Raw genomic sequence first — 13,280 nt, forward strand, 5'->3', positions numbered from 1 at the left:
TGTGCCAGCGTTGTGAGAAACAGCCTGAGGATCAGACGGAGGTCACAGTCTGGCTGTCTGAAGCAACAGAGGACGACTCCACACTGTTTCCTCTGTTCTAGTCACAGTTAGTTTCTTAACTTCTCATTATGGAGTAGATGCTGATTGCACGATGTGGCTGTCTGTAGAATAGTGACACCATCAGGGTGTAGATTGGTTCCCTATCAGCCTCGCTTCCACTCTGCAGTTCTGTCTGTCACCGGGTGGCGATCTCCTTTGTGGTTTCATTTACGGCACAAAGGACGAGTATAGCGCTTGAGTTGCGTCTATATACAGTGTATGAACCTCCCATGTTGTCAACGGCAGCGCATAGAGAGCTGCAGGAATGAGTCCTAGTTAGCTATTTAACATTAAAGCTCCACAGCAGCTACTGAACACACCTTTTGGTGAGTTTTATAAACTCATTTTTTAATTTGTTGTAGATTAACTTTGGATTGCATTTTATTTTAACACACATACGTACAATAGTTGATCATTAATTGAGGTCAGATAAACCCCAACAACCATCACGCTGTTACAGTTTAACGTGTTTCAACACGCCCACAAGAGTTAACGCCTCACAATGTACGAGCACTTTTTAAATGTCTGAACAGAAAAAACACCTTCAACTGTCATCACTTCTACTCTCGCTCTCGTTCTCTCTCCCACATTCGTTAAACGGCGTCTGCTGACAGGAAGTCTTTTTACATAACTCAGCTGAATAGTTTACTGTTGCCGTTGAGCAAACGTGATGTGTGTTTGAGAGAGAGCCTCTGGTTAACTGAACTCATGTGACAGACAAGCATCTAAATAAAGACCTGATTCTCTAGTCCAGCGGTCGGCGACCTTTACTATCAGAAGAGACGTTTTAGGCAAAAAAAAAAATCAAAAAAAGTATTAGTGCAACATTTAGGGAAAACAAATCTGAGATTTCCCCAATGGAAACTTTACGAGAAAAACGTCCAACTTTTTTTCTCATAAATCTATGACTTTATTCTCATAATATTCTGACTTTATTCTTGAAATCTCAGATTTATTTTTTTTCCCTTAATGTGGCCCTAATACTCCGTCGTACCGTCGTACCCTAGACCTACAACAATGATCAATAAAATGAAAATGTAAACAAAAAAACAGTTATTCATTTCCATTTCTAAACATCCACAGAGAGCTGCTGGAGAGGAGCTGAAGAGACGCAGGTTGCTGACCTCTGGTTCTCTTGTCGTACCGAGACCTGAAGGTCCGGTCACTGATAGGGGGAGGAAGACGAGGATTCCTCTGTGATGTCCAGACTGTTTCATGTGGCTATTTTTTTACTAGCCAAGTGTAAATGTAGCTCTGTTGACACTTTGGGACGACCACATGCTGATTTCACAAATGCTTTTTGAGAGAGAGGTAGTAAGAGAGAGAGAGAGCGAGAGAGAGAGAGCTGCTGCTGCTGATGCATAAACTGAAGCCTTTGATTCCTGCCAGCCGGGCCGATCCTTCCCCGGGCTACTGTGTGTGTGTGTGTGTGTGTGTGTGTGTGTGTGTGTGTTTGGCTGCACACATCCATCCGCTCACCGCTCCGACGGGGAAGGCCAGCACTGCCATCATCCAGTCCCTCAGGCCAATCAGCTTCCTCAGCTGGCGCTCCTGCTCCCTGCTGTCGCCTCCCTTAGTCAGCAGACTGGACACGTCGATCAGGACGCACAGTCCGAAGAACACCGCCTGGATCACCTGCAGAGAGAGAGACGGGGGGGGGGGGAGGTCAGAGACACGTCTTCAAACACTTCAGAGAGGTAGAAGAGAGGAAGACGAGCTGATCAGAGAGAGGAACCACGCATTAAAGCAGAAACTGCACTGCAATCACTGCATTATGTGATGCGTCCACATCTCTGATAACCCGCCTCTCCTTTCTCTACTTCAGCAGTAATCTCACACATTAACCCGACGTCACGTCAACAACGTCCTCAGGAGGAAAACACGCTGGAGACACACTCTGAGACGAGCATGTAAGAACCAGTTTGTTACGTAAATACGACCAATGGACTGTTTATTCACCGCACACAGCCAAACCGTGCACGGCCACGTGTACCTGTACTGTGTTTGTATAACAGCTCAGGCTTTCACTGATCTCACCTGGAACTCCTTTTCTTTTCTCACATTTGACTCCATAAACCGAATCCTTTTTTTATTGTTAATGTACGATCATGAACTGGAGTCATAAAGCCGTGTGCATCATTTCATCTTCCGTCACACGTCTTTGAGGGTGAATTTGTTTGCCTTCACTAATGTTGTTGCTTCGACATAGAAGTTACAAAGCTTTCTTTTTTAAATTGCAGAGCCCTGATGGAAGATTGTTTAAAATGTTTTAATCATTCTTTGTACTGAATAGTTCAAAGCTTCGTTCATATCATTGACATTTGAATTCTTGTGTTTAAAGCCGGTATTTGTGCACAGCGTCAGATAAAGATCAGATAAACACTAATATTAGTAGTATTATTACTATTTGTAGAATTAGATTCCAGCGGCTGCGTCGGCTTGTTTCTGACTCGAGTCATTCAAATATCTCCAATAACTGGAGCGTTGTTAAGTCTAAAAGTCAACAGTTATTTGTCGGCGTTTAGCCTTTTGAAAAACAACATTTTCTCTGAGGTCAATAAACTGTTTGTTCTCCAGCTCGCTGCACACAAAGAGAGACAACGCACCTGTACTAACGAGGCGGTCTTACAGCATCTAACAGCACCATAAATTACATTTAGATAACCACGATAACATAACGTCAGAAAATATGACAACAGACATTCAGAGCTTTTTTTGAAACCTCAATAGAAGATTTGAATTTAAATAAAAGAACATTCAGTTTTTTGGGGTGTTTGACTCTTTTTACTGAATTTAATACTGAAATCTATTAAACACAAAATCACTTTCCGTCTTTAAAACGGAGCAAAGCCGTTTCCGTTGTGTTGCCAGTCGTCACCTAGCAACAGTGTCCTCAAACTTAAACCACTTGAAAGCCAAACAGATCCTGTACTTGACTTCACTCATTGAAAACACAACCTCGACAGTTCCACTCGTTTCAAGTCAGCTCTCCCCGCCGCACCTGCTGCTGTTAAATATCTGGACGCGATGGAACATCGATCATATCTGAATAAAACGGAAAAGAATTCAGAATACGTCACCGGTTATTATCTGAACGGCGTGGGATGTGAGGTCACTGAGGAACGTTAATAACTCAGAGATGACCATCAAGTATCTCTTCTTATTATTGCTGCTGATGATGAATGTAGTTAAACATGTTTAAGGTGTTTGATAATGTTAATGTGCAGGAATGTGGATTTCCATAATCAGATCTTAAACTTTGTTTTTCTCCTACATGTTAGATGTTGGACGTCCCGGCCTCAGGGGAATAAATGAAAACCACACTGTATTTAGATTAAACTGTACATGATTATAGAAACACACACCCCTAATAAGTAGTTCCCTCACATCATGAATCTGAAAGGCTCATATTGAGACGGAGCTGTTACTGTAAATGAACTGTGGAGAGAGACGGAAAGCAGCTCTGTGTTTTTACCCTCCTTCTCTCCGTGTAATGAAACACTCCCATCGATATGTTCACGATGATGGATCTGACCTTCTTCTCCAGAGAGAGATGAGGAGGAGAGGATGTCTCTCCTCCTCTCCTCTCTTCTCCCGTTGGGAGGATCAGGTGTCCCCCGCTGGGTGTGTGGACGGCTGGACGGCTGGACGGCTGGATGGCTGGACGCATTTATGCTTTAAAGCTATCAGACGCTGATTCACCTCCAGTTATATGTGCGTGTTTAGCTGGTGCCCTACTTGATGTGTGTGAATGATTTTATCTTAAGGGTGTGTGGGCGTCAGCGCAAATGTTAGTCTGATACCTAAATTAGCTCGCCCGCTACATAAAGAATGGGTTTCTATGAGAACTCAGCTAGCGGTGAGGCTCTGAGCTGAACACACAATCAATCACAATCAAATGAAATGGATCTCATAGCTATCATGTCTGTGTTTCAGTGTTAGTGTATCTGCAGGGCTACACACGCACACGCACGCACGCACGCACGCACGCACGCACGCACGCACGCACGCACACACACACACACAGAATGATTTAGATCCAGATGTTGCAGCGGTGCTGCTGGGTCATTAACAGCACAGTTAACCAGGAGGTGGAGGTCTAATGTGGAAAATATGACACAGCTGTTTCTCACTCAAACACACTCACAGGTACGTTCTTCACCTTTAAACAGGCCTCAACGTAACCACGGCTACCAAAACTAGCATCATGTTTAATATCCTTTCAGGCCTATTATCAATCAATATTTCATTAGATACATAATTATAATTGTAAGTATAATTGTTTTGTTTTCATTTACACTTTACAGCCGATGCCCTGTGAAAAAACAGGAAAACCAAACGCGATGACAGAAACGACGTTGTGTTTTTAACCCTCTGAACGCCTCGCAGAGCGTTTGACAGCATCGCTCCTCGGCCCGTCACCATAACTGCTTCTGTTGGACGATATATTGTCCCAGAAAATAATTGCGATAAACAATATTATTGTCATTTTAAGACCATTTTATGCCACTGATATTATATAATATAGCATAATAATGCACCCTTTCAAAGAGCAACGAGCTTTTAATTATTTATTATTATTAAAATATTCTAAATAAATAAAACATGAATAAAATAAAACCACACTACCAAAACAATAAATATGTACTGAGCAACAGTACATATTTATTTTATATTTTTGTAGTTATTGTTTCGAAGTTAGAAATTGGAGTATCGTGACAACAACTCCAAGAATAAAGAATAAATGACTGATGTAATAAACAGAAATAAAAAGCGTACGTTGATTTAAACCATTAGAAGAGAAGCTGACCTTCTGCTGCGTGTCGACAATGGTTATCTTGTTCTCTCTGCTTTAACTGTCTGTGAGCGGTTACTGCTGAAGCTGACATGCTATGTTAGTGGATGAATGTCTAATTGAATCAGTCTCTAATAGAGCTGCTCCTCTCTGAACGCATGTATGTGTTCATTGTTTGGGCCGACTGTGAGTCTTCTTCCAGTTTTCTCTGGTCATTACAGTTCAAAGTCTTTACTTTACGAGGCTCAGTGTGTTCTGATTCATACAGACGCTTTTACAAGGATAATAAAGAACCGATATAAAGATCTTGTTGCTGATCTTTCTGTTGATATCTGATCGGTTGGTTTGATCCTGAATCATGTTCATTTAAAATGATCAAATAATACTTTTTATTCTCATACAGATCATTTGGTTCATTGAAAGCAATCTGAGGATTAATGTGTTAATCCTGATGAAGTTATCTTGTCTAACAGTCATAGACTGTCTATAAGAAGTGGACGTGGTCACCGTGACGACGCTCATCGGTTTGTGGACTTCAGTTTTGAAGCCTCCAGTTCAGCATTGGTGTCGTCGCCATCTTGTTTTTTTTGCAACCAGAAGTGACATGAGAGTGAGGAGCTGAGTGCAACCGAACGCTGAATAAGACGCTTTAAGACGACCAAACATCTTACGATTAACTTTATTACACAGCTGTGTTAAATACCTGATTCTGATTGGTCAATCACGGCATTCTGCAGTCTGTAATTTCTTTATAGCAGACCGTTGCTACGTATAACAGACCGTTGCTAGATATAACAGACCGTTGCTACGTATAACAGACCGTTGCTAGATATAACAGACCGTTGCTACGTATAACAGACCGTTGCTAGATATAACAGACCGTTGCTACGTATAACAGACCGTTGCTACGTATAACAGACCAATGCTACGTATAACAGACCGTTGCTACGTATAATAGACCAATGCTACGTATAACAGACCGTTGCTAGGTATAACAGACCATTGCTACGTATAATAGACTGTTGCTAGGTATAACAGACGGTGCTACGTATAACAGACCGTATAACAGACCGTTGCTATGTATAACAGACCGTTGCTACGTATAACAGACCGTATAACAGACCGTTGCTATGTATAACAGACCGTTGCTACGTATAACAGACCGTATAACAGACCGTTGCTATGTATAACAGACCGTTGCTACGTATAACAGACCGTATAACAGACCGTTGCTATGTATAACAGACCGTTGCTACGTATAACAGACCGTTGCTAGATATAACAGACCGTTGCTACGTATAACAGACCGTTGCTAGATATAACAGACCGTTGCTACGTATGACAGACCGTTGCTAGATATAACAGACCGTTGCTACGTATGACAGACCGTTGCTAGATATAACAGACCGTTGCTACGTATAACAGACCGTTGCTACGTATAATAGACCAATGCTACGTATAACAGACCGTTGCTAGGTATAACAGACCATTGCTACGTATAATAGACTGTTGCTAGGTATAACAGACGGTGCTACGTATAACAGACCGTATAACAGACCGTTGCTATGTATAACAGACCGTTGCTACGTATAACAGACCGTATAACAGACGGTGCTACGTATAACAGACCGTTGCTATGTATAACAGACCGTCGCTACGTATAACAGACGGTTAGCAGACCGTTGCTATGTATAACAGACCGTTGCTAGGTATAACAGACGGTTAGCAGACCGTTGCTATGTATAACAGACCGTTGCTAGGTATAACAGACCGTTGCTACATATAACAGACTGTTGCTAGGTATAACAGACCGTTGCTATGTATAACAGACCGTTGCTATGTATAACAGACCGTTGCTAGGTATAACAGACCGTTGCTAGGTATAACAGACCGTTGCTACATATAACAGACTGTTGCTAGGTATAACAGACCGTTGCTATGTATAACAGACCGTTGCTATGTATAACAGACCGTTGCTAGGTATAACAGACCGTTGCTACATATAACAGACTGTTGCTAGGTATAACAGACCGTTGCTAGGTATAACAGACCGTTGCTATGTATAACAGACCGTTGCTATGTATAACAGACCGTTGCTACATATAACAGACCGTTGCTAGGTATAACAGACCGTTGCTATGTATAACAGACCGTTGCTAGGTATAACAGACCGTTGCTACATATAACAGACCGTTGCTAGGTATAACAGACCGTTGCTACATATAACAGACCGTTGCTAGGTATAACAGACCGTTGCTAGGTATAACAGACCGTTGCTAGGTATAACAGACCGTTGCTATGTATAACAGACCGTTGCTACATATAACAGACCGTTGCTAGGTATAACAGACCGTTGCTACATATAACAGACCGTTGCTAGGTATAACAGACCGTTGCTAGGTATAACAGACCGTTGCTAGGTATAACAGACCGTTGCTACATATAACAGACCGTTGCTAGGTATAACAGACCGTTGCTACGTATAACAGACCGTTGCTAGGTATAACAGACCGTTGCTAGGTATAACAGACCGTTGCTAGGTATAACAGACCGTTGCTACATATAACAGACCGTTGCTAGGTATAACAGACCGTTGCTACATATAACAGACCGTTGCTAGGTATAACAGACCGTTGCTACATATAACAGACCGTTGCTATGTATAACAGACCGTTGCTACATATAACAGACCGTTGCTAGGTATAACAGACCGTTGCTACATATAACAGACCGTTGCTAGGTATAACAGACCGTTGCTAGGTATAACAGACCGTTGCTAGGTATAACAGACCGTTGCTACATATAACAGACCGTTGCTAGGTATAACAGACCGTTGCTACGTATAACAGACCGTTGCTAGGTATAACAGACCGTTGCTAGGTATAACAGACCGTTGCTAGGTATAACAGACCGTTGCTACATATAACAGACCGTTGCTAGGTATAACAGACCGTTGCTACGTATAACAGACCGTTGCTAGGTATAACAGACCGTTGCTACATATAACAGACCGTTGCTAGGTATAACAGACCGTTGCTACATATAACAGACCGTTGCTAGGTATAACAGACCGTTGCTACATATAACAGACCGTTGCTAGGTATAACAGACCGTTGCTACATATAACAGACCGTTGCTAGGTATAACAGACCGTTGCTATGTATAACAGACTGTTGCTACGTATAACAGACCGTATAACAGACCGTTGCTATGTATAACAGACCGTTGCTACGTATAACAGACCGTATAACAGACCGTTGCTATGTATAACAGACCGTTGCTATGTATAACAGACCGTTGCTAGATATAACAGACCGTTGCTACGTATAACAGACCGTTGCTAGATATAACAGACCGTTGCTACGTATGACAGACCGTTGCTAGATATAACAGACCGTTGCTACGTATGACAGACCGTTGCTAGATATAACAGACCGTTGCTACGTATAACAGACCGTTGCTACGTATAATAGACCAATGCTACGTATAACAGACCGTTGCTACGTATAACAGACCGTTGCTACGTATAACAGACCGTTGCTAGGTATAACAGACCGTTGCTACGTATAATAGACCAATGCTACGTATAACAGACCGTTGCTAGGTATAACAGACCATTGCTACGTATAATAGACTGTTGCTAGGTATAACAGACGGTGCTACGTATAACAGACCGTATAACAGACCGTTGCTATGTATAACAGACCGTTGCTACGTATAACAGACCGTATAACAGACGGTGCTACGTATAACAGACCGTTGCTATGTATAACAGACCGTCGCTACGTATAACAGACGGTTAGCAGACCGTTGCTATGTATAACAGACCGTTGCTAGGTATAACAGACGGTTAGCAGACCGTTGCTATGTATAACAGACCGTTGCTAGGTATAACAGACCGTTGCTACATATAACAGACTGTTGCTAGGTATAACAGACCGTTGCTATGTATAACAGACCGTTGCTAGGTATAACAGACCGTTGCTAGGTATAACAGACCGTTGCTAGGTATAACAGACCGTTGCTATGTATAACAGACCGTTGCTAGGTATAACAGACCGTTGCTAGGTATAACAGACCGTTGCTACATATAACAGACCGTTGCTAGGTATAACAGACCGTTGCTAGGTATAACAGACCGTTGCTAGGTATAACAGACCGTTGCTAGGTATAACAGACCGTTGCTACATTGTATCAGGAGGTCACTCTGCACCACAACACCGTGACGTCACCAGGTAACCACGATGGAGGCTTTAAAAGCGACTTGAGCTGCTCTCTGGTTAACGGTGAACTCATGAAGCACCGGGACCGGAACACCGACCACATCCCGGTGCACCGTGCACCGACCGTTAACTTGATGATAGCAGTAGTATAATGAAGGCTGTGAGTCTGACCAGGTCGATGAAGGTGAGGAACTTCCAGCTGCCTCCGTAGGTCTGGTGCGCCGGCATGTCCAGAGCTCGGTAGTGGCAGAGGATGGAGAAGTAGGACAGCAGGATGGCGACCCGGAGCACCTGCGACGGGATCAGCGCCATGACGAGCTGCTAACGGTGCACCTGCCTGTCTGTCTGTCTGTCTGTCTGTCTGTCTGTCTGTCTGTCTGTCTGTCTGTCTGTCTGCAGCCTGCTGCTCTGCTGGTGTCACCCCGATATCCGTCCGGCTGCTGCTTCCGTGTTATGATGATGATGCAAGAGGAGGGGGGGGGTCAGTGTACATACTGGTAGTACTACATACAGTACATACAGTACATACAGTACATACAGTACATACAGTACATACCAGTACATACAGTACATACAGTACATACAGTACATACAGTACATACAGTACATGTACTGTATGTACTGTATGTACTGTATGTACTGTATGTACTGTATGTAGTACTACCAGTATATCCGGCTGTACTCTGTACTACACAGTACTACCAGTATGTACTGCATGTAGTATACAGAACTGCCTCACACTACATTTATATAAAGTATATATTTAATATTCAGCTGTCATTACAGTGTAGTATTGGTTGGGCAATAAACACGTTTATTTATTCATTTAATTATTTACTTGCATTTTAATTCAGCTGTTATTTCATTCTTATAATAAACTGTTATTCGTATAGTAAATTGTAAAATATAATAATAAATTGTTATTCTTATAATATACTGTAAAATAAAATAATAAACTGTTATTGTTATAATAAACTGTAAAATAAAATAATAAACTGTTTTTCCTAAAATAAACTGTTAATAAAAAATGTAAATAATAAACTGTTTTTCTTATAATAAACTGTTTATAAAAAATAAAATAATAAACTGTTATTCTTATAATAAACTGTTAATGATAAAATAAAATAATAAACTGTTTTTAAAAAAATTAAATAATAAACTGTTATTCTTATATAAATTGTTGATAAAAAATAAAGTAAACTGTTTTTCTTATAATAAACTGTTAATAATAAAATTAAATAATAAACTGTTATTCTTATATAAATTGTTGATAAAAAATAAAGTAAACTGTTTTTCTTATAATAAACTGTTAATAATAAAATTAAATAATAAACTGTTAAAAGATATAAATAAAAGCAAAGTGCTGCAAAAGTCAAGAAACATGAATAATGAATAGGAAAAAAAATACATTCAAAATGTGAAAATATCCCTGTTTTAAAATGAGAGAACTGTTCGTGAACGGTGTGCAAACATATTTAACAGAAGATGTGCAAAGTATGACGTATAAACAGAATGTCCGTAGCCTACAGATATTAGTCCAACAGATTTACATACAGGACGTATTTTTGTGTTCCACAGAATGTTGACATTCAAATTCTAAATCTAAAACATTTGAATGCTGCGCAGATGTTCACACTTCACATTTATTTTTCTGTCTACGTTGTTCTGGACAGAAACAGGAACCCAGTTTGATGATAATAACACAGCTTCTGAATTAGGAATGAAGTGAATTAAAGGGAAAGAGAGAAAGACAGAGAGACAGGAAGCTGATAGACATTATAAAAAGATCTCCAGCAGGCGAGAGGAAAGAGGTGATGCTGTTGCCATGGCGACGCTGAGCTGCTACCCAGGAAGGGAGTGCATCGCTGTTTTCTGCACTCGCAGGTTTTTATGGATGGATGTACACACGCACAGCTCTACTTTACATCACACACGTGTAATAACCGTGTAATTGTGTTTCAAGACGTGCTACGGAAGGAATTCTTTATTTGCAGGTTAAAGGTGCATTGTGACTTATAGCTAGTCAGGCTGCAGGCCGCTTTACATCTTTACATTAACGACATGTGTTCTGTACATCTCTATGTTGGCGTCAGATGACAAGTTGAAATGTGTTTTAATGATAATACATTTATTTATCATGTAAATCAACGTATCCTCATACAACGGTTCGTATGAGATGTTAGGTAAAGTTATTCCTCATTTTTCGTTCCTACCAATGTCCAGCGTCAATTTACGCTCCAGTCTTTTCAAAATAAACTTCCGTCTTCACAGGAAACAACTTCATAAGGTTTAGGCAACAGAAAATAAAACACGTAAGGTTTAGGAAAAGATCGACTTGGTTAGGTTTAGGCAAGAAGACTACTTAGTTTGAGTTAGGAAAAGATCGTGGTTAAGACAAGTTATGCCAAACCAGAAGAGGTTACACCGGAAGGGTTGTAAGTTAAGTACAGAAGTTCTGTGACAAAAACGACTTAGTTAGGTTTAGTAAAGGGCTCAGCAACCTTTACTATCAAAAGAGCCATTTTAGGCTAAAAAAGAAAAAGAAAATCTGTCTGGAGACGCAAAACATGTGATCATTGTGATGAAGGTAACTCAGTTTATAGTCTCAGTATATAGAATATAAGTCTAATGCAGTGAGGGCCAAAGAGACAATGTACTACGGAGTATTAGGGCCACATTGAGGGAAAAAACATCTGAGATTTACACAATAAAGTTATAATATTACAAGAAAAGAAGAAAATGACACATAAAATTACTACTTTATAATATTATATTTTTCTCGTAAACTTCAGACTCTATTCTCGTAATATTGCGAAATTCTTTTCTCGTAAAGTTATGACTTTATTCTCTAAATCTCAGATTCTTTTTTTTGTTTTAGACATCTAGGCTACATGTAAAGACTGTAAAGATTTCAACCATGACATTCACCGTGTAGTGAAGAACTGCTGTGATCATTTAACCAATTAAACCTGTTGAGCTGCAGATCAACTGAATCATGCTAACTGGGCTATACTACTGCTGAATGTCTGGTGTCCTCTCACATCATGAATAAACAGTATTTATAGAAGAACATGGTTTATATAGAGGAGCTAATGTAGATAACTTATACAGTATGCTCTGCAACACATTATGGGATTTATACCTCTAAACACAGCGTCTTTACTGTCTACTCCCAGCACGAGGTGGAACCAGTAGAAATGGATTAAAGCTGTAAGTCCTGGTGCATTAGCATTGAAACCATTTATCTAATCAGTGTTTTATACTCATCACAAACAAGAATACACACAGTTTCATTGAGTGAAAAGCTGCACTGACATTAAGAAAAGTAAAGATAGTTAGTGGTGAGAATGTATACGGCTGGAAACACTGCAGATAAAGTAAAAGGTTACTTCTGATTAGAATGAACTGACCCTTTAACACTGTTGTTCACTGTCTGTTGGTAACATCTACAAGACACTTAAGACTTATATTTACACATTTTAACAACTTTTTTCTACTTTGAAAGGTTAAAAACTTGCCACTCTCTGTCTCTGGCTGATTGACGTCTGCAACAACAACTTTCTACAAAGAGTCCATCCCAGTTCACCGTGACTGTCTCCGTGTTTTGAGTCAATCCAGAAGAGTGCTGCAGTGATTTACAGCTGCACTTCCATTAAAGTTTGGGGACTCAGCAGCAGCAGCTCATCTGTAGTCTCAGAGCTTTTTGTCAGATCGGTGTGAGTGCACCTTTTAAAATATTGACTTTATATTTACTATCTTGTTTCTGACTGCGAGCCAGTCAGCAGAGCTCGGGCCAAGAACACACCGATGCGGTTTTATTGATGATCCAGACGTGGTAGAACCGCAGTAACTCCATCACTGTTTGTAATCCACATTAATAAAGCTGGAGGAGGTAGAGACCTGCAACTCTCTTCACAGAGTCACGACAATTACACTTGAAAGTCAAGTAATAGAAATGAGTGTTTGAGTTTAAACAGCAGCTCCAGAATCAGCTAAATTCTACATGTCTCCTAGTTTAGCTTCAGTGTTTTTGCATTTTTACAGATGACTGTTTCAAAAGTCACAAAATATTTCCAATATTTTTGGAGCAACCCAGTCGCCAGAATAAATGTTGTACGTTTCATTCTTTCATTCATGTCGTTCTAATCTTAGTCCACTAAGAT

At 40.5% G+C, this 13,280-nt stretch overlaps 1 protein-coding gene and 1 long non-coding RNA gene across 2 annotated transcripts in view; one reads left to right on the top strand and one right to left on the bottom strand.

Moving 5' to 3' along the window:
• Positions 1 to 9,546, bottom strand: part of aig1 (androgen-induced 1 (H. sapiens)) — a 21,258-nt gene extending 11,712 nt beyond the window's left edge. Inside the window, exons 1-2 of the mRNA XM_037751163.1 lie at positions 9,289 to 9,546; positions 1,579 to 1,734 (exon numbers count right to left, since the gene is read on the bottom strand). Coding sequence (XP_037607091.1) covers positions 1,579 to 1,734; positions 9,289 to 9,429 — 297 coding nt within the window. The 5' untranslated portion in view covers positions 9,430 to 9,546. The remainder of the gene's footprint in view (positions 1 to 1,578; positions 1,735 to 9,288) is intronic.
• Positions 9,547 to 10,720: 1,174 nt separating this feature from the next.
• Positions 10,721 to 12,799, top strand: LOC119477206. The gene is made up of 2 exons (XR_005204196.1): positions 10,721 to 11,001; positions 12,623 to 12,799. It is a non-coding gene; the product is annotated as an uncharacterized LOC119477206 (long non-coding RNA).
• Positions 12,800 to 13,280: the final 481 nt, after the last annotated feature.

The sequence above is a fragment of the Sebastes umbrosus genome, chromosome 18, assembly GCF_015220745.1.
Source record: "Sebastes umbrosus isolate fSebUmb1 chromosome 18, fSebUmb1.pri, whole genome shotgun sequence".
NCBI classification, from domain to species: Eukaryota; Metazoa; Chordata; class Actinopteri; order Perciformes; family Sebastidae; genus Sebastes; species Sebastes umbrosus.